The sequence below is a fragment of the Salvelinus fontinalis genome, unplaced genomic scaffold (assembly GCF_029448725.1).
Source record: "Salvelinus fontinalis isolate EN_2023a unplaced genomic scaffold, ASM2944872v1 scaffold_0238, whole genome shotgun sequence".
Taxonomy (NCBI): Eukaryota; Metazoa; Chordata; class Actinopteri; order Salmoniformes; family Salmonidae; genus Salvelinus; species Salvelinus fontinalis.
Window position 1 is genome coordinate 188393 of NW_026600447.1, and position 22815 is coordinate 211207.

At 46.0% G+C, this 22815-nt stretch overlaps 1 protein-coding gene across 1 annotated transcript in view; it reads right to left on the minus strand.

The window, feature by feature from the left end:
* Positions 1–1817: 1817 nt before the first annotated feature.
* The window catches only part of LOC129844833 (syntaxin-binding protein 5-like), a 52713-nt gene continuing 31715 nt past the window's right edge, over positions 1818–22815 (minus strand). The window contains exons 5-10 of the mRNA XM_055912984.1: positions 13342–13578; positions 9076–9439; positions 8734–8899; positions 7508–7619; positions 5084–5304; positions 1818–4962 (exon numbers count right to left, since the gene is read on the minus strand). Of these exons, the coding sequence (XP_055768959.1) occupies positions 4921–4962; positions 5084–5304; positions 7508–7619; positions 8734–8899; positions 9076–9439; positions 13342–13578 (1142 nt within the window). The 3' untranslated portion in view covers positions 1818–4920. The remainder of the gene's footprint in view (positions 4963–5083; positions 5305–7507; positions 7620–8733; positions 8900–9075; positions 9440–13341; positions 13579–22815) is intronic.

Here is a 22815-nt window from a genome sequence, read left to right on the forward strand (position 1 = left end):
TTGCATCTTGAAAATGGTAGGCATGTTGTGTAAATCAAATGATATAAATCCCCCCAAAAATCAATTTTAACTCCAGGTTGTAAGGCAACAAAATAAGAAAAATGCCAAGGGGGGTGAATACCTTCGCAAGCAATCCACTGTATAAGGCTCCACAGTTGACAGTGCATGTCAGAGCAGAAACCAAGTCATGAGGTCAAAGGAATTGCCCGTAGAGATCCGAGACAGGATTGTGTCGAAGCACAGATCAAGGTACCAAAACATTTCTGCAGCATTGAAAGTTCCCAAGAACACAGTGGCCTCCATCATTCTTCATAACAAAGGGGGTGAATAAACATGCATGCATCACTTTTCCGTTTTTTTATTCTTTGAAACATGTAGATTTTTTCATTTCACTTCACCAATTTTGACTATTTTGTGTTTGTCCATTACATGAAATCCAAATAAAAATCTATTTAAATTACAGGTTGTATTGCAACAAAATAGGAAAAACGCCAAGGGGGATGAATACTTTTGCAAGGCAGGTGTGCCTTTCCAAATAATGTCCAATCAATTGAATTTACCACATTTTGGACTCCAATCAAGTTGTAGAAACACCCCAAGGATGATCAATGGAAACAGGATGCACCTGAGCTCAATTTGCAGTCTCATAGCAAATGGTCTTAATAATTTTTAAGAAATTAGTACAAATTTCTAAAAACCTCTTTTCGCTTTGTCATTATGAAGTTTTGTGTGTAGATTTATGAGGAAAAATGTATTCAGTCCATTTTAGAATAAGGCTGTAACTTATTAAAATGTGGAAAATGGGTTTGAATACTTTCCGAATGCACGGTATACTCACATATACACAACACAGATTATTTATATCTGTTTGCTAATTGTCGCTGTCACATTTCTATCTTGTAAAGTTTCTGATAAAACATGCTGGCACACATACAAAATGATGTCTGAATCGGAAGAAGTTCTTTACAGGCAGACAGGCAAGGTTGGCAATTGTATTGGTTTCTCCCACTACATCTGTGTTGAAGAATGAAAGTAGAGCGGGAAGCAGACAGGTAAGGAAAGACCAGACACATTTATGCTATGTTCATAACCACGTGGGACGGTGATCATTACCAGTTATGAAGTCATAAATACCAGTTGTGAAGTCGTAAATACCAGTTGTGAAGTCGTAAATACCAGTTGTGAAGTCGTAAACACCAGTTGTGAAGTCGTAAATACCAGTTGTGAAGTCGTAAACACCAGTTGTGAAGTCGTAAATACCAGTTGTGAAGTCGTAAATACCAGTTGGATGCATTCAGATGTTTTTGAACTCATTGAGAAACGGCAATTGGCTAAATGGCGAACAAGCTGCGTCAACCATAAACTAAAACGTACAGCTATCATGCCTGTAAACAAATGAGGCCTATTGTGTGTTTTCTCTGTGTCTGTATAGGAAACACCCCCAGTCCTTCTTTAAAATATAATTCATATGGACAGTACGGGTTTACTGCAGTTTAGAGTTTTCATCCTCTCCAAGGCCAGGAGTTTTTCCAAGAGTTTTTTAAAACTATGTGACCTGATTAGAATAACTCTGGTCCCATCATAGACCATATTAAACCTTTTTACAACAGATGAATCGTGTCATATCGTATAAGGTCAGAAGTTTTACCTGGTTAGCTTACCAGGTCTAGCCACAGCACTCTGGGACCTGTGATGCCAACTCTGCTTCCCTTCCCTGCCGTTCACTACGATAGTTACGGCTCCATACAACAGCCGATGTAATTAGTATGTAGCAGTATTTCACACAAAGTTAGACCGGGTAACAAAGCAGTACAGTGTTATCTGATGTGTACATCAATCAATGTTTATTTCCATGTTTCATTTGCATCAACAAAAAAACATTTTCCGTTTTTTTTTTCTTTCAGTCATCTCTAATACCCTACTGTAATATCAACAAGATCAACAGGTGGTAGAATCCATTTAAACAAGACAAACTTTTGCTGCCATTATTGAGAAAAGAACCAAATGGTTGTCTTGGTCTTGAAACAACAGTTTCGTTGGACCAGCGGTTCCAGTGACATTGAACAGAACCATAATACATCCGGGTCAGTACCATGATTCATTAAACAGGTTGGTCACAACGGCGACAGAAAAACAAAAACCTACGCTAGAGTTGTTGTACAGTTGATAATAAATCCCAAAACATACTAAAAAACACCCTGTTTGTCAGTCAGTAGAATCTGTTTATTTTTTATTTTTCTCAGCCATTGAAGTTAACTGCACTGTTACTAGCTCAAACACAAATCTAATGGACATTAAAGTAAATACTGAGATATAATCTATAGACTATATTTCTATGACCACCACACTCAGTTATGGACAATGTCCTTCACATTAGCCTGTAAAGCCACCAAATACATTAGCCTGTAAAGCCACCAAATACATTAGCCTGTAAAGCCACCAAATACATTAGCCTGTAAAGCCACCAAATACTGTAGTAGCAGGCTTTAGAATCCAACGCTGTGTGATATGAGCTCTGGGACTGACTGGCACTCAGCACAGTAGGTTGTCTTTCCTTCAGGAATATCTCACTAGCCTGAGAAGAAGCAGAGTCAAATGAATAGCGCTAGTGCACGTTTTAACCTGTTTGTGTGTGTGTGTGCACACTGTGTATGGGTGTGTGTGTGTGTGTGTGTGTGTGTGTGTGTGTGTGTGTGTGTGTGTGTGTGTGTGTGTGTGTGTGTGTGTGTGTGTGTGTGTGTGTGTGTGTGTGTGTGTGTGTGTGTGTGTGTGTGTGTGTGTGTGAGCTATATTGTTGTTGTGTAACATATTGGGAGAATGGTGACTGTATGGTCATGGTTACAATCCTTCTGTGGTTCAAGGCAGGGTGGACATAGTTGGACATAGGTGGACATTGGTGGACATAGGTGGACATTTGAGCATCGGTGAGGGAGGGTGAGTGATTGTTGTGGTCATACTTGGACATAGGTGGACATAGGTGGACATTTGAGCATCGGTGAGGGAGAGTGAGTGATTATTGTGGTCATACTTGGACATAGGTGGACATTTGAGCATCGGTGAGGGAGGGTGAGTGATTATTGTGGTCATACTTGGACATGGGTGGACATTTGAGCATCGGTGAGGGAGGGTGAGTGATTATTGTGGTCATAACAATCATTTCGACGTGTGTATTATTTGAAAATACAAAACATAACACTTAGAAACTGAAAAAAAAAGACAATGGTGTTGTCATGTCACCTTTTGATTGTCAGTGTTACGTGTACATTTATTGACCTGTACAACAACAACAATAACAACAGTAACACAATATCATAGAACAATCTTTAGGAGAGAAGAGGCTACCACCATCCACTAAAGGGTAAGATGGGTTACATTTAAGGTCATCAAGATAAAAAATACAAGTAAAACAAAGCATATTTGCTTCAAATTCATTCAAGTCTGAATTCCTTATATGTGAAGGTCTGTAGAAGGCCTGTATACTATCGGTGCCAATGACGACCGACACTGCACGGCTGACGACGGTAGGCTACTACTAGACTGGATCCAGTAGGCAAACGCACCAAACGAAGGATACCTCTGCTCTGGATTGGAGTTAGTGTTTAAATGGACCAGACTATACCTCAAGTCTTCTAGCTAGGTCTACTCTTATTAAAAAAAAATTTTTTACCAATCCGGAGACGCTCCCAGCCATCCACAATAACATGTTTGTGATACACTCTTCCGTTCGTGGGCTTCATTCATGTTGAATTTGCTTTCGGGCTGAAGAAAGAGTAAGAGTTTTTTTGTCTTTACATGGGCGGTGTGTGAGTCACACACTGACTTTAAACAAACTCATACACGATACGACGAAGACAGGCAGAAGATTTCCCAGTGAAGAACCATATAAAACACCAACAAAACAAAACAGAAAAAAAGAAGAATATCAGAATTCTGTCAAAAGAACCAGAAACTCAGTTGACAAAGAAAGACGACCTATCAACATACCGAAAGGTTAGTCTCACCCAATCTCATCTACAGCAAACATCCTCATTACCACACAAACTAACTCTTTGCTAGTTTTAAAGTAAAGGGCTTGGCCAGTATCGATTGTATGGCACGTGAATAATCATTTTTTATAAATATAAACACATTCAATAACAGGCTACTATCACCACGGCCCCTCAGCCAACACAACTTATTACCATTCACACTTTACACATCTATTCTCTGTGTTCATTCATTTCCATCATGTGGCTGAAATGTTTTAGCTAACAGGTAAAGTACTGTGAGTAGCAACGCCCAACGGAATGAAATGAGTGTTGGTGAAGTATAGTTGTTCAGAATGTGTGGAGTGATACGTGTTGAAAGACTTAATGAGAGTTATAAAGAAGGCAACAAAAAAACATTTGGCTTTATAGCAATACAGGCATACATTTTCATTTTTATATATATTTTTTTTCATATTTCAAAAAATATTTCCCCCCCAAAAAATCACACTTTCTTTTGTTGGCTTATATTATTAAATACACATTATATTTAGTATTTCTTAAAGTAGCATGCTGCTTTTTGATATGGCAGTTGTATGTTATCAGTAGTCATCCATTTTGTTTAATTCAGTCTTGTTGGTTTCATAACGTTAGAGTATCTACACAGCAAGATCTGGGTAACCCACGCACACACACTGATGGACTGTCATCATCCACTTCCTGGGTTCCCCCGTCTTACCAACTTACTTCCTGGTCTGTGTCCATCTCAGTGACCGCCCTCTGTCCAAGTCTTGTGACAATGATGTACAGACGTCCTGCAGAGAGGCCCATAAACACAAGTAATTTCTCGCTCTCGCTCTTGCTCTCTCTATCTCTTTCTCTCTCTCTCTCTCATCTGTAGAGTGATGGTCCATGTCCCAGCAAAGCATCGGCAGTCGTGGCCCGCTGTCCTACTTTAAAGTTGATACCATTTCTTGTCCTTGTGTTTCAGCATTACCTGTAGAGGACAGATAGAACAAAGACAGAGACACAGGGGAAGGATAACTTTACAACATACCCTTCTTCATTTCCCCATGTTTCTCCATCACACATTCACTAGCTGGCTGGCTGAGCCGTACCTGGTGGGCGTGTGTGGAGAACGTCTCTGCGCTTTTCAACATGAGGGTGGTGCGTTCCTCCAGCTCTCCCAGTCTCTCTCCTCTCTGCTCCAAGGCGATGCGGGCTCGGGCCAGGTCCCCCACCACCCCGCCGGCTGCAGCCCTCACGTTCTCCAATCCCATTGGACCAGGGATGTGCTGGGCCAGGCTCCGAGAGGCCTTACCTGCTGCTGCCTCCCCAACTACAGAGGAGAGGAGGGGGATAGAAGAGAAGAGAAAGAGAAAGCGAAAGAGAAAGAGATACCCGCTAATTATCCAAATCCATAAAAGAGCTGTTCAATTCTACAACTCCCTAAAAGGAAGCGATTCCTAAACCTTTCATAACAAAGCCATCACCTATAGAGAGATGAACCTGGAGAAGAGTCCCCTAAGCAAGTTGGTCCTGGGGCTCTGTTCACAAACACAAACAGACCCAACAGAGAACCATGACAAAAACACAATTAGACCCAACTAAATCATGAGAAAAAAAAAGATAATTACTTGACACATTGGAAAGAATTCACCAAAAAAACAGAGCAAACTAGAATGCTACTTAGCCCTAAACAGAAAGTACACAGTGGCAGAAGGAAAGGAAAGCTTTGACTATGTACAAACTCAGTGAGCATAGCCTTGCTATTGTGAAAGGCTGCCGTAGGCAGACTTGGCTCTCAAGAGAAGACAGGCTATGTGCACACTGCCCACAAAATGAGGTGGAAACTGAGCTGCACTTCCTAACCTCCTGCCAATGTATGACCATATTAGAGAGACATATTTCCCTCAGATTACACAGATCCACAAAGAATTCAAAAACAAATCCAATTTTGATTAACTCCCATATCTACTGGGTGAAATTCCACAGTGTGCCATCACAGCAGCACAATTTATGACCTGTTGCCAGAAGAAAAAGGCAACCAGTGAAGAACAAACACCATTGGAAATACAACCCATATTTATGCTTATTTATTTTCCCTTTTGTACTTCTACTATTTGCACATCGTTACAACACTGTATATAGACATATTATAAACTGGGTGGTTTGAGCCCTAAATGTTGATTGGCTAAAAGGAGTGGTATATCGGACATCATACCACAGGTATGACAAAACATGTCTTTATCCTGTTCTAATTACATCTGTAACCAGTTTATAATAGCAATAAGGCACCTTGGGGGTTTGTGGTATATGGCCAATATACCACGACTAAGGGCTGTATCCAGGCACACAGTGTTGTGTCGTGAGTAAGAAAAGCTCTTAGTCGTGGTATATTGGCCATAGCCTCGTGCTGTATTCCTTAAATTTGACATTCTCACAAACTGTCTCACGGACGGACGGACGGACGGACGGACAGACAGACAGACAGACAGACGGACAGACATATTGAACCAAAATAAACACATAGTAACACAATCATACCAAAATAAGTCAACATCCGCACTGAGCTAAAGGATAGAGCTTCCGCTTTCAAGGTGCAGGACTCTAGCCCAGACGGTTATAAGAAATGCTGCTATGCCCTCCGACGAACCATCAAAAAGGCAAAGCGTCAATACAGGACTAAGATTGAATCGTACTACAACGGCTCAAATGCTCGTCGGATGTGGCAGGGCTTGCAAACTATTACAGACTACAAAGGGAAGAACAGCCGCGAGCTGCCCAGTGACACGAGCCTACCAGATGAGCTAAATAACTTCTATGCTCGCTTCGAGGTAAGCAACACTGAAGCATGCATGAGAGCACCAGCTGTTCCAGACGACTGTGTGATCACGCTCTCCGTAGACGATGTGAGTAAGACCTTTAAACAGGTCAACATTCACAAGGCCAGACGGACAGGCGGATTACCAGGACGTGTACTGCGAGCATGCGCTGACCAACTGGAAAGTGTCTTCACTGACATTTTCAACCTCTCCCCGACTGAGTCTGTATTAGCAACATGTATCTCACCAATTGTCTCTCACCAATTGTCTCTCACCAATTGTATCTCACCAATTGTCTCTCACCAATTGTCTCTCACCAATTGTCTCTCACCAATTGTCTCTCACCAATTGTCTCTCACCAATTGTCTCTCACCAATTGTATCTCACCAATGGTCTCTCACCAATGGTCTCTCACCAATGGTCTCTCACCAATGGTCTCTCACCAATTGTCTCTCACCAATTGTCTCTCACCAATTGTCTTTCACCAATTGTCTCTCACCAATTGTCTCTCACCAATTGTCTCTCACCAATTGTCTCTCACCAATTGTCTCTCACCAATTGTCTCTCACCAATTGTCTCTCACCAATTGTCTCTCACCAATTGTCTCTCACCAATTGTATCTCACCAATTGTATCTCACAAACTGTCTCTCACAAACTGTCTCTCACAAACACAAACAACACGCACTAAAACACACAACATCTAGAATGTGACCTACACAGCTCTTCTCTGTCGAAGGTCTGGGTATTGCTCCCGAAGAAGCCCTTGAGGAATCCTTTGTTCTGGGCCTCTGGCGTTTCTATAGGAGTGAACAGCTCACCCAGCATGTCCTGAAACAACACACCACATATATTAACAGACAGACAGACAGACAAACAAACAAACAAACAAACAAACAAACAAACAAACAAACAGGCAGGCAGGCAGGCAGGCAGGCAGGCAGGCAGGCAGGCAGGCAGGCAGGCAGGCAGGCAGGCAGACAGACAGACAGACAGACAGACAGACAGACGTAACAATGTCATATTGAATCATCAGTTAGTGAGCTGATAACAGCATTAAACCAAGAACTGTATTACAGTCATACCAATATAAACACATAGTAACACAGTCATACCAAAATACACAGATGGTAACAGCAAATTTCACACAATATAATTTGTTGGCATGAATGGATGGCAAGTTGGTTAAAATAGTTGATAAAATAGGTTTAACATATTGTAGGTGAGGGAAAAGTCAACGACGGTGAGCCAATTTGAAAAGGATGCTGAGAAGCATAACAGTGTTGGTGGTTTACTGTGCCAGCAGATGGCAGTGTGGTTATGCAGCATGTTCAGTCACGTTGCCGCTGATAGAGAGGCTGTATGTCTGGAGCACACACACACACACCACACACACACACACACCACACACACACAAGCACACACACGCACCCACACACACACACACACACACACAAGCACACACACGCACCCACACGCACGCACCCACACGCACGCACACACACACACACACACACACACAAGCACACACACGCACACACAAGCACACACAAGCACACACAAGCACACACACAATCCACCATGAATTCAGCACAGCTGAGCTGAAATCACACATGACAAGTGTGACGTTTCATTTCAAGGGTCATTGTCACGACCGGGCTTTACTAAAGGTATCAATTGTGGCGTCCGTATATTTACTGCAACCGGCGGTCCTGACACATCACTCTGCCAAAGTGGCAGGATGCAACGTGTTGTCATGGCTACAGTGCAATGGGATACCCAACACATACACACACGTGCACTCGCTCTGTTGAACACTCACACAAACAAATAAGTAGAGGGACGTGGTCAATTACGCTGCAATTCGGTGTGTACAGACAAACAAAAACATTCACAGTGGGACAAAAAGCACACAGATAGAGCAGACGCACAGACTGGTGCTGACCTGCAGGTTGTCCGTCATCTCTTGGCTGTATGCGATGCGCTGTATCTCTGTAGGAGAGGTCAGGTACAGAGCCTGACCGCCGTTGGTGAAGACGAAGGTGCGGGCGATACGCACGTCCGTCAGGGGAAGGTAGTTAGTATCCATTAGGAGTCTAAGACTGGGCAAACTGGGAGGAGACGACAACAGAAGAAAAACCAACAACGTTCTCAAAAAGGGTGGTGGTAGTAGTTGTAGAAGTAATCTCAGAACAGAACACAATTACAGGTATTTTTCTTCAATGAAAGGGTCATCAAGGGGACACAACCAAGACAGCTTCATAACAGAGACAAACAGACTGTAAACCTGAGGGTCATGACGTGTCCGTTGGCGCAGAAGCAGGCCAGGCAGACGCTGTTGCAGACAGAGACGACGTCAGCCCGCAGGAGGAAGGAAGACTCTGTGACGTTGTGTGTGAACAGGACAGCCTGGGTAGGCATGAGGATGACCTTGGCCTGTTTCTCAGAACACACCACGGCCAGGTGACCGTCCCCACATGTCTCCTGGGAAGACAGCGGGGATAAGTTGACCAGCTTGCGCTTGCGGGGCTCGTCGGGGTCCTCGGGGACGTTGGGTTCCCGCCATACCTCGTAGGGACTTTGGATAAGAGTGCCCCCACAATTCAGGAAGGAAAAGGATAGCACTGAGCCCTTCAGCATCAGGATGGTACCTAGGGGGGAGATGTTGTTTTGGTAACAATTGACCTTCACTACATACACCACAATGCATTCATTACACATCTAGGACCCTGAACAGGTTCTACCCCCAAGCCGTAAGACTTCTAAATAGTTAGTTAAATAGTTAACCAAATAGCTACCTGGACTATCTGCATTGACTCTTTTGACTCGTCACGTATACTGCTGTTACTGTTTATTATCTATCCTGTTACCTAGTCACTTTATTTCTAGTTATATGTACATATTTACCTCAATTCCCTCATACCCCTGCACATTGTCTAGGTACTAGTAGCCAGTGTATAAAGCTATGTTATTACCTGGTACCCCTTGCATATAGTCAAGTTATTACCTCGTACCCCTGCACATTGAATCGGTACTGGTACCCCGTGTATAAAGCCAAGTTATTACCTGGTACCCCTTGCATATAGTCAAGTTATTACCTCGTACCCCTGCACATTGAATCGGTACTGGTACCCCGTGTATAAAGCCAAGTTATTACCTGGTACCCCTTGTATATAGCCATGTTATTACATCGTACTCCTGCACATTGCCTCGGTACTGGTAATCCGTGTATAAAACCAAGTTATTACCTGGTACCCTGTGTATAAAGCCAACTAATTACCTGGTACCCCTTGTATATAGCCATGTTATTACATCGTACCCCTGCACATTGTCTCGGTACTGGTAACCCGTGTATATAGCCAAGTTATTACCTGGTACCCTGTGTATAAAGCCAAGTTATTACCTGGTACCCTGTGTATAAAGCCAAGTTATTACCTGGTACCCCGTGGATAAAGCCAAGTTATTATCTGGTACCCCGTGTATAAAGCCAAGTTATTATCTGGTACCCTGTGTATAAAGCCAAGTTATTACCTGGTACCCCGTGTATAAAGCCAAGTTATTATCTGGTACCCTGTGTATAAAGCCAAGTTATTACCTGGTACCCCGTGTATAAAGCCAAGTTATTACCTGGTACCCAATGTATACAGCCAAGTTATTACCTGGTACCCTGTGTATAAAGCCAAGTTATTACCTGGTACCCAATGTATACAGCCAAGTTATTACCTGGTAACCTGTGTATAAAGCCAAGTTATCGTTACTCATTGTGTATTTATTATTAATTTTCTATTATTTCTCTATTTTCTTTATCTCTGCATTGGGAAGGGAAGTGAAGGGAAGGAAGTAAGCGTTTCACTATTAGTTTACACCTGTTGTTTACAAAGCATGTCACAAATAACATTTTAATTTGACTTCGATAATAATTTAATGAACGTGTTATAGTTTCTAAAAACGTTTGAATTATATCTGTGAGTAAAACAGAACTGCTTTTGCAGCAAACTTCCTGACAGGAAGTGGAAAATCTGAAATCGATGCACTGTTCTAGGGCCTGGCTATTAATGTCCTTGATATATATTAGAATACATGCACTTCATACGTCTTCCACTAGATGTCGACAGGCAGTGAGAGAAGAAATGGAGTGAATAACTTGATCTGGGGTCGAATAATAGCTCTCGGCATGACGTGTCACCAGTTTCCTGTTTTCTGGAGAGCCCGTGAAGGGACCTGGATTTGCCTTCTGATAAGCTGTCTTTATGGATGACTAATATCTCCGGCTTTGATTTTATTTGATACATGTGACAATATCATCGTAAAGTATGTTTTTTCAATATAGTTTTATTAGATTATTAAAATTTATTCGGGACGTTAGGCGTGTTGCGTTGTGTGCCTTTGTTCAGGAAGGAGAGCTTAGCGCCACTTTGCTAGCTTTCCGTGCTAATTGACTGGAGAAGAGGACATTCTAAAACCAAACAACGATTGTTCTGGACAAAGGACCCCTTGTACAACATTCTGATGGAAGATCATCAAAAGTAGGACCCGTTTTATGATGCTATTTCATATATCTGTCGAACATGTTGTACTAGTAGTTTGCGCCCAGAGTTTGGGCACGCTCTCGCTATAACCAAGCTGGATGTCGTAATGAAGTTATTTTTAGAATTCTAACACGGCGATTGCATTAAGAACTAGTGTATCTATCATTTCCTATACAACATGTATTTTCTAGTAAGGTTTATGAATAGTTATTTGGTCAGAATGATTGGAGTGTCATGAAAATATCCGCACATTCTGGGAAAAAGTTGCTACGTTAGCACAATGTATAACCACTGATTTCAGCTCTAAATATGCACATTTTCGAACAAAACATAAGTGTATGTATAACCTGATGTTATAGGACTGTCATCTGATGAAGGTTTATGAAGGTTAGTGAAAATGAATATCTTTTGTTGGTTTATCCCTATCGCTAACGTGCCTATTGCTATCGCTAACGTGCCTTGATGAATGAATGCGGTAGTGTGGTAGGCTATTGTAGTAAGCTAATATAATGCTATATTGTGTTTTCGCTGTAAAACACTTAAAAAATCTGAAATATTGGCTGGATTCACAAGATGTGTATCTTTCATTTACTGTATTGGACTTGTTAATGTGTGAAAGTTAAATATTTCTAAAAAATATCTTTTGAATTTCGCGCTCTGCCTTTTCAGTGGAATGTGGGAGGACTTCCGATTGCGGAACGCCGGAGCCAGACAGGTTAAATGAATCCCTATTTGTTCTCAAATAAGTTGAATAAATGTTGTAAAACTTACCACTTGATTGTCAACATTGCAGAACCAATTTTATTTTCGTAAACTTATGATTTCAATTTTAATTTTGAAATTGAAGACAAACGGAATGAACTAAATTATTGACACCCTTGAGCTAGTATTTGGTTGCACAGCGTTAATTTGGTTGTCATTCTTCATTTAGTCGTCAGTAAACTGAATTGCCAAAGAGCTTCAATTTTGTTTAATTGGTCCACAGAAGATTTTCCCCCAGGACTTCGGTTTGTTTAGTTGGGTTGTTGAGAAGTTTAAATCAGGCGTTCTTGTGTCTCCTTCAGCAGCGGCGTCTTCCTATGTTTACCAAACGACCAAATGAAGTGTTTGCTGCCTCTGATACTAGGGATCTTGAACATGTGCAAGACATCGTGAAATCAGCAGATTATCAAGGTGCTCTGGAGTGCAATTATCAACCCAGAAAAATGAGACAGTAGGAAGACAGAGAAGAACAGTAGGAGGACAGAGAAGAATGACAGAAGAGGACAGAGAAGAATGAGACAGTAGGAGGACAGAGAAGAATGAGACAGTAAGAGGACAGAGAAGAATGAGACAGTAGGAGGACAGAGAAGAACGAGACAGTAGGAGGACAGAGAAGAACGAGACAGTAGGAGGACAGAGAAGAATGAGACAGTAGGAGGACAGAGAAGAACGAGACAGTAGGACAGAGAAGAACGAGACAGTAAGAGGACAGAGAAGAACGAGACAGTAAGAGGACAGAGAAGAACGAGACAGTAAGAGGACAGAGAAGAACGAGACAGTAAGAGGACAGAGAAGAATGAGACAGTAAGAGGACAGAGAAGAACGAGACAGTAGGAGGACAGAGAAGAACGAGACAGTAAGAGGACAGAGAAGAACGAGACAGTAGGAGGACAGAGAAGAACGAGACAGTAAGAGGACAGAGAAGAACGAGACAGTAAGAGGACAGAGAAGAACGAGACAGTAGGAGGACAGAGAAGAACGAGACAGTAGGAGGACAGAGAAGAATGAGACAGTAAGAGGACAGAGAAGAACGAGACAGTAGGAGGACAGAGAAGAACGAGACAGTAAGAAGACAGAAAACAATATGTCCCGGCAAATTCCATTACCACACCTCTATTAGCATATGAATATCCTCAGTACCCCTCCCTGTGAGTCAGCCAGTCATTTCTCCATTACTATCATGTCTAATGTCATTGCTCAGACATCAAAAGTAGGCTAAGGCAGGCCACATCAAGGTGGTTCTTCCCCCAGAGCAGGCTCACCGCTGGGCCCCATGGTGACAGGCTCCTCCAGCCTCTCCCTCTCTGTGGGGATGGATATGGGCAGTAGGAGGACCACGCCCAGGCTGGTGCCCACCCACAGGCAGGCGGCGGGCAGGGAGTCACCTTTACGACCGTAGGACTCTCCAAACTGCAGCGTGGTCACTGCTTCCTTGGTGTCGCGGTCTATGCTGGACACACTGGAGCTTCGCGAGCGGCCGAACGAATTCTCTCTGTTTTCTGCTTTACAGGAGACACACAGACAGAGAGGGGGAGGGGGGGAGAGAGAGAGAGGGGGAGGGGGGAGAGAGAGAGAGAGGGGGGGGGGAGGGGGAGAGGGGGGGGGGGGGGGGTGGGGGGGGGAGAGGGGGGGGGGGGAGAGAGGGGGAGGGGGGGAGAGAGAGAGAGAGAGCGAGATTGAGAAAAGGGGGAGCGACAATGACCAGTCAAGTGATTTTGACAGTGTGAGCTGGAATGGAATCAAACCAAATATTCACACACACACACACACACACACACACACAAAACAGGAGCACTCACATACACACAAACATCACATCAAACACACATATTGTGTTGTCCCGTTACCTTGCTACCCATTCATATTGTCCATTATATATTTATAGCTTCAGCCTGCACCATTAAAGTATTTATGTATTGCTCAACAATGACTCCTATACTTCTCAATGACCTGACTATGTGATGTCTGCCTCCTGGACTTTGTGATCCAGACTCTGCAGACTTTACAACGTAACAACAGCAAGTGATGTCTGCATCGCCCAAAGGTTTATTCTTAATATTTTCATTCAAACAGATTGGAAACCTCTCTAAGCATACTGAAGACGCTGCTCAAATCTGTCTTCACAAACACTAGACAATACATACTGACTCCATATAACTGCTGAAGCCCTCCTGGACACACCTAGTCCCCCATCCCATCACAACACCAACACCAACCAGCCAGACAGAGAGAGCAGCCTTCAGACAACCATCTGTCAGACAACCGGCCAGCCAGCCTAACAACCAGCCGGCCAGCCAGCCAGCCTGACAACCAGCCAGCCAGCCAGCCTGACAACCAGCCAGCCAGCCAGCCTGACAACCAGCCAGCCAGCCAGCCTGACAACCAGCCAGCCAGCCAGCCTGACAACCAGCCAGCCAGCCAGCCTGACAACCAGCCAGCCTGACAACCAGCCAGCCAGCCAGCCTGACAACCAGCCAGCCTGACAACCAGCCAGCCAGCCAGCCTGACAACCAGCCAGCCAGCCAGCCTGACAACCAGCCAGCTAGCCAGACAACCAGCCTCCAGACAACCAGCCTCCAGACAACCAGCCTCCAGACAACCAGCCTCCAGACAACCAGTCTCCAGACAACCAGTCTCCAGACAACCAGCCTCCAGACAACCAGCCTCCAGACAACCAGCCTCCAGACATCCAGCCTCCAGACAACCAGCCTCCAGACAACCAGCCTCCAGATAACGAGTCAGCCAGACAACCAGCCAGCCAGACAACCAGCCTCCAGACAACCAGGCTCCAGACAACCAGCCTCCAGACAACCAGCCTCCAGACAACCAGCCTCCAGACAACCAGCCTACAGACAACCAGCCTCCAGACAACCAGACTCCAGACAACCAGCCTCCAGACAACCAGTCAGCAGACAACCAGCCTCCAGACAACCAGCCTCCAGACAACCAGCCTCCAGACAACCAGCCTCCAGACAACCAGCCTCCAGACAACCAGCCTCCAGACAACCAGCCAGAGAACTATCCAGACAACCAGCCTCCAAACAACCAGCCACCAGACACCCCCCCCCCGAGATAGACACCCACCTAAGATAGAAACACCCCCCCCTAAGATAGACACCCCCCGAGATAGATAGACACCCCCCCCTAAGACAGATAGACACCCCACCCCCTAAGACAGATAGACACCCCACCTCCTGAGATAGACACCCCACCCCCTGAGATAGACACCCCACCCCCTGAGATAGACACCCCACCCCCTGAGATAGACACCCCACCCCCTGAGATAGACACCCCACCCCCTGAGATAGACACCCCACCCCCTGAGATAGACACCCCACCCCCTGAGATAGACACCCCACCCCCTGAGATAGACACCCCACCCCCTGAGATAGACACCCCACCCCCTGAGATAGACACCCCACCCCCTGAGATAGACACCCCCCTGAGATAGACACCCCCCTGAGATAGATAGACACCCCCCCTGAGATAGATAGACACCCCCCCTGAGATAGACACCCCCCTTGAGATAGACACCCCCCTTGAGATAGACACCCCCCCTGAGATAGACACCCCCCCTGAGATAGACACCCCCCTGAGATAGACACCCCCCCTAAGACAGATAGACACCCCCCTAAGACAGATAGACACCCCCCCCTAAGACAGATAGACACCCCCCCTAAGACAGATAGACACCCCCCCTAAGACAGATAGACACCCCCCTAAGACAGATAGACACCCCCCTGAGATAGACACACCCCTAAGACAGATAGACACCCCCCTGAGATAGACACCCCCCTGAGATAGATAGACACCCCCCTGAGATAGATAGACACCCCCCTGAGATAGATAGACACCCCCCTGAGATAGATAGACACCCCCCTGAGATAGATAGACATCCCCCTGAGATAGATAGACATCCCCCTGAGATAGATAGACACCCCCCTAAGATAGACACCCCCCTAAGATAGACACCCCCCTGAAATAGACACCCCCTGAGATAGACACCCCCCCTGAGATAGACACCCCCCCTGAGATAGATAGACACCCCCCCTGAGATAGATAGACACCCCCCTGAGATAGATAGACACCCCCCTGAGATAGACACCCCCCCTAAGACAGATAGACACCCCCCTAAGACAGATAGACACCCCCCCTAAGACAGATAGACACCCCCCCTAAGACAGATAGACACCCCCCCTAAGACAGATAGACACCCCCCTGAGATAGACACACCCCTAAGACAGATAGACACCCCCCTGAGATAGACACCCCCCTGAGATAGATAGACACCCCCCTGAGATAGATAGACACCCCCCTGAGATAGATAGACACCCCCCTGAGATAGATAGACATCCCCCTGAGATAGATAGACACCCCCCTGAGATAGATAGACACCCCCCTAAGATAGACACCCCCCTAAGATAGACACCCCCCTGAGATAGACACCCCCTGAGATAGACACCCCCTGAGATAGACACCCCCTGAGATAGACACCCCCCCTGAGATAGACACCCCCCCTGAGATAGATAGACACCCCCCCTGAGATAGATAGACACCCCCCTGAGATAGATAGACACCCCCCCTGAGATAGACACCCCCCCTGAGATAGATAGACACCCCCCCTGAGATAGATAGACACCCCCCCTGAGATAGATAGACACCCCCCCTGAGATAGATAGACACCCCCCCTGAGATAGACACCCCCCCTGAGATAGACACCCCCCCTGAGATAGACACCCCCCCTGAGATAGATAGACACCCCCCTGAGATAGATAGACACCCCCCTGAGATAGATAGACACCCCCCTGAGATAGATAGACACCCCCCTGAGATAGATAGACACCCCCCTGAGATAGATAGACACCCCCCTGAGATAGATAGACACCCCCCTGAGATAGATAGACACCCCCCTGAGATAGATAGACACCCCCCTGAGATAGATAGACACCCCCCTGAGACAGATAGACACCCCCCTAAGACAGATAGACACCCCCCTGAGATAGATAGACACCCCCCTAAGACAGATAGACACCCCCCTGAGATAGATAGACACCCCCCTGAGATAGATAGACACCCCCCCTGAGATAGACACCCCCCCTGAGATAGACACCCCCCCTGAGATAGACACCCCCCCTGAGATAGACACCCCCCCTGAGATAGACACCCCCCCTGAGATAGACACCCCCCCTGAGATAGACACCCCCCCTGAGATAGACAACCCCCTGAGATAGACACCCCCCTGAGATAGACACCCCCCTGAGATAGACACACCTCTAAGACAGACACCCCCCTAAGACAGACACCCCCCTAAGACAGACACCCCCCCCGAGATAGACACACCCCTAAGACACCCCCGTTAAGATAGACACCTCCCTAAGATAGATAGACACCCCCCTAAGATAGATAGACACCCCCCTGAGATAGATAGACATCCCCCTGAGATAGATAGACACCCCCCTGAGATAGATAGACACCCCCCTAAGATAGACACCCCCCTAAGATAGACACCCCTCTGAGATAGACACACACCCCCGAGATAGATACCACCCCCCCCCCCCCCCCCCGAGATAGACACCTCCCCCTGAGATAGACACACCCCTGAGTTAGACACACCCCTGAGTCAGACACACCCAACCGAGATAGATACCCCCCCCCCCCCCCGAGATAGACACCTCCCCCTGAGTTAGACACACCCCTGAGTTAGACACACCCCTGAGTTAGACACACCCCTGAGTTAGACACACCCCTGAGTTAGACACTCCCCTGAGTTAGACACACCCCTCAGTTAGACAGACAAAGCCACTTTGTTTCTACAACTGGATATTCCTACATCCACAGAACACACAAGACAAGTGGAATTTGTTTCTGTGACTAATAAATATGGCGATGAATTGTAATACATCCCTCTAAGCTGCACTACAGCTGTTCCATGTTGCGTTACGACGCTGCCTGCTAGCGTTGACACTGGGTTCACAATGGCTTTTGTTGTGTGGGCTATGGCCAGACAGGCATCTCATTTCTGCTGTGTGTGTCTGGGCTGTGGCCAGAGTGTCATCTAATTTCTGCTCTGTGTTTCTGTGTTTGTGTTTGTGCATGACAGAGCCTGCGGGGTGTTAGCTAATGAATGTCACTCACAGTGGCACTCTGACAGGACACTGGTACCCCCAAGGAGTCCAAGCAGGGATCCAAGTAGGGATTTATTAGGAAGAAGGAGGGGAGGAGGAGAGAGGAAGGGAAAGAGGGAGGGAGGGGAGGAGGAGAGAGGAAGGGAAAGAGGGAGGGAGGGGAGGGGGAGAGAGGAAGGGAAAGAGGGAGGGAGGGGAGGAGAGAGGAATGGAAAGAGGGAGGGAGGAGGAGAGAGGAAGGGAAAGAGGGAGGGAGGGGAGGAGGAGGAGAGAGGAAGGGAAAGAGGGAGGGAGGGTAGGAGGAGAGAGGAATGGAAAGAGGGAGGGAGGGGAGGAGGAGAGAGGAAGGGAAAGAGGGAGGGAGGGGAGGAGGAGAGAGGAATGGAAAATGGAAGGAGGAGGAGAGAGGAGGGGAAAGAGGGAGGGAGGGGATGAGGAGAGAGGAAGGGAAAGAGGGAGGGAGGGAGGGGAGGAGGAGAGAGGAATGGAAAGAGGGAGGGAGGAGGAGAGAGGAAGGGAAAGAGGGAGGGAGGAGGAGAGAGGAAGGGAAAGAGGGAGGGAGGGGAGGAGGAGAGAGGAAGGGAAAGAGGGAGGGAGGGCAATGCTTCAGCGACTCAGACATATACAGACATTCCAGTGGAGAGACGAGGACAGACAGACATTACAGTGGAGAGACGAGGACAGACAGACATTCCAGTGGAGAGACGAGGACAGACAGACATTACAGTGGAGAGACGAGGACAGACAGACATTACAGTGGAGAGACGAGGACAGACAGACATTACAGTGGAGAGACGAGGACAGACAGACATTACAGTGGAGAGACGAGGACAGACAGACATTATAGTGGAGAGACGAGGACAGACAGACATTACAGTGGAGAGACGAGGACAGACATATATTATAGTGGAGAGACGAGGACTGACAGACATTATAGTGGAGAGACAAGGACAGACAGACATTATAGTGGAGAGATGAGGACAGACAGACATTACAGTGGAGAGACGAGGACAGACAGACATTATAGTGGAGAGACGAAGACAGACATAAATTATAGTGGAGAGACGAGGACAGACAGACATTACAGTGGAGAGACGAGAACAGACATATATTATAGTGGAGAGACGAGGACTGACAGACATTATAGTGGAGAGACGAGGACAGACAGACATTATAGTGGAGAGACGAGGACAGACAGACATTACAGTGGAGAGACGAGGACAGACAGACATTATAGTGGAGAGACGAAGACAGACATAAATTATAGTGGAGAGACGAGGACAGACAGACATTATAGTGGAGAGACGAAGACAGACAGACATTACAGTGGAGAGACGAAGACAGACAGACATTACGGTGGAGAGACGAGGACAGACAGACATTACAGTGGAGAGACGAGGACAGACAGACATTATAGTGAAGAGACGAGGACAGACAGACATTACAGTGTAGAGACGAGGACAGACATAAATTATAGTGGAGAGACGAGGACAGACAGACATTACAGTGGAGAGACGAGGACAGACAGACATTACAGTGGAGAGATGAGGACAGACAGACATTACAGTGTAGAGACGAGGACAGACAGACATTATAGTGGAGAGACGAAGACAGACATAAATTATAGTGGAGAGACGAGGACAGACAGACATTACAGTGGAGAGACGAAGACAGACAGACATTATAGTGGAGAGACGAAGACAGACATAAATTATAGTGGAGAGACGAGGACAGACAGACATTATAGTGGAGAGACGAAGACAGACAGACATTACAGTGGAGAGACGAAGACAGACAGACATTACGGTGGAGAGACGAGGACAGACAGACATTACAGTGGAGAGACGAGGACAGACAGACATTACAGTGGAGAGACGAAGACAGACAGACATTACAGTGGAGAGACGAGGACAGAGGCATTACAGTGGAGAGACGAGGGCAGACAGACATTACAGTAGAGAGACGAGGACAGACAGACATTACAGTGGAGAGATGAAAAGTTTCATAGAATAACTAGGCTAAGCACTAGGAAGTCATTTCAAATAATAACTAGGATAAGCACTAGGAAGTCATTTCAAATAATAACTAGGATAAGCACTAGGAAGTCATTTCAAATAATAACTAGGATAAGCACTAGGAAGTGTATACAGCATGGAGAGTGCTGTCCATTACATGTTTCTACATCAACAAAATAGTATGCACCAGACAATGCTGAAGCTGTAACTATATGAAGAGTCCATAATTGCCTCTCATGTGGTATTGTTTTAATTATTCATTCTTTGTCAGACAGGGAGGCATGGCAGTGTTGTTTACGTTGTGCCTGCGCCCTTTCTATGGTGTTTGTGTGTGTGTGGTGTGTCACCGGGTGTGTGTGTGTGTGTGTGTGTTTGTGTGTGTGTGTGTGTGTGTGTGTGTGTGTGTGTGTGTGTGTGTGTGTGTGTGTGTGTGTGTGTGTGTGTGTGTGTGTGTGTGTGTGTGTGTGTGTGTGTGGTGTTTCACTTGGTGTGTGTGTGTTGCGTTGCCTGGTTTAGTTAACTACTCTGACGACTTCAATACGTTGACAACTGTGATCTTTAGTTAACTACTCTGGCGACTTCAATACGTTGACAACTGTGATCTTTAGTTAACTACTCTGGCGACTTCAGTGTTCTGTCCTTAGTGTTCCGTCCTTAGTGTTCCGTCCTCAGTGTTCCGTCCTCAGTGTTCCGTCCTCAGTGTTCCGTCCTCAGTGTTCCGTCCTCAGTGTTCCGTCCTCAGTGTTCCGTCCTCAGTGTTCCGTCCTCAGTGTTCCGTCCTCAGTGTTCCGTCCTCAGTGTTCCGTCCTCAGTGTTCCGTCCTCAGTGTTCCGTCCTCAGTGTTCCGTCCTCAGTGTTCCGTCCTCAGTGTTCCGTCCTCAGTGTTCCGTCCTCAGTGTTCCGTCCTCAGTGTTCCGTCCTCAGTGTTCCGTCCTCAGTGTTCCGTCCTCAGTGTTCCGTCCTCTGTGTTCCGTCCTTTGTGTTCCGTCCTTTGTGTTCCGTCCTTTGTGTTCCGTCCTTTGTGTTCCGTCCTTAGTGTTCTGTCCTTAGTGTTCTGTCCTTAGTGTTCCATCCTTAGTGTTCCGTCCTTAGTGTTCCATCCTTAGTGTTCCGTCCTTAGTGTTCCGTCCATAGTGTTCCATCTCTCGCATTCCATTTCTATCCCTAATAAACTAACCTGGTCTTCGAGAATTTTGTATTATTCTGTACGTAAATCCGAGACACTCAATTAGTATAATATGTTATGTTTGTTATGGTTAAATAAGACAGATGGTTACTTAAGGCAAAAATGGTTGGTCAGGGTGGATGGGTAGGCGTATAACGTGTATGTCTAGCAACTCGAAGTTTGCGAGATTGAATCTCATTATAGACAACTTTGGCATTTTAGCCTCTTGTCAACAACTTACTACTTTTTAGCTACTTTGCACCACCTTAGCATGTTAGCTAACCCTTTCCCTAACCGTATACCTAACCTTAACCCATAACCCTAACCTCTAGCCTAGCTAAAGTTAGCAAGCTAGCTAGCTAACGTTAGCCACCTAGCCACCTATCAAGAATAATCATTTCACTGTAAGGTCTACACCTGTTATATTCGGTGCATGTGACAAGTACAATGTCATTTGAATTCCTAACATATTGTATGTTTGGCAAAATCCTAACATATAGCACGTATTGCAAATTCGTAACATATAATGCAAATTGTAACTTGTAAAATACCATACGAAACGTAACATATCATACTAAATGGAGTGTCTCGGATTTACATGCAGAATAATACGTGAATGCTCTGAGACCAGGCTGAATAAACACCCACTGTCTCTCCATGGGAGCAGATGCTACTTTTGACAAGTTATCATTTTTTGGCTCTCCGGTCAGCCATTGGCTAATCAAAGACATCTCAGCGTGAGCAACTGAACACCCTGCCTGCAGTGGTCTGTGGCTGGTCCATGGTCACGGTGGTTCTTGGGTCACAACTATCTCTGCCTGCCTTCCAACCGTCCTTCCCTGCAACCTGCCTGATCGTCTGTGTGATCTGACGCTCGAGCCGGTTGATAGAGCCCTCTGACTCCGGCGCGGGTGGATGACTGTGATATGTCCTCTTCCTCTCTGTCCTGTGGAGAGATTAGCTCAACTCTGCCGACTGGACCGACTGCTAGATGCTGTCTGTCTGCTAATCTGACAGGGGGGAACCAGAGCGGAGGATGGGCCAGGCACTGGAAGTGTTAGTGTGACCTGGATAAGAAGAGCTTTGGCCAGGTTTCTCTGAGGACCTCTCTCTCTCTGTTTCACTGACAGGATCAAATCAATACAGTGTGAACGATGGAGATGGTTGACATCTTACGTGCTCCAACCCAACTTTGCTGTTTTGTGTTCTTTGCATACTTTTTTTTGTACAGAAAGCTCACACCATTATCACCCATGACTACCAAGTACCTTTGAACTACGAATCGACAGCTACTTACCTCGACTTCGACTTTGATAATGGCTCCTACTTAAACTCAGACTCAGTTGTTCCCGTGTTTACACTGGACCATACTTCTTTTTTTAGCTACCCAAGCGGTGCAGACGTGGAAGGGCTGGAGACCTTGTCACATGC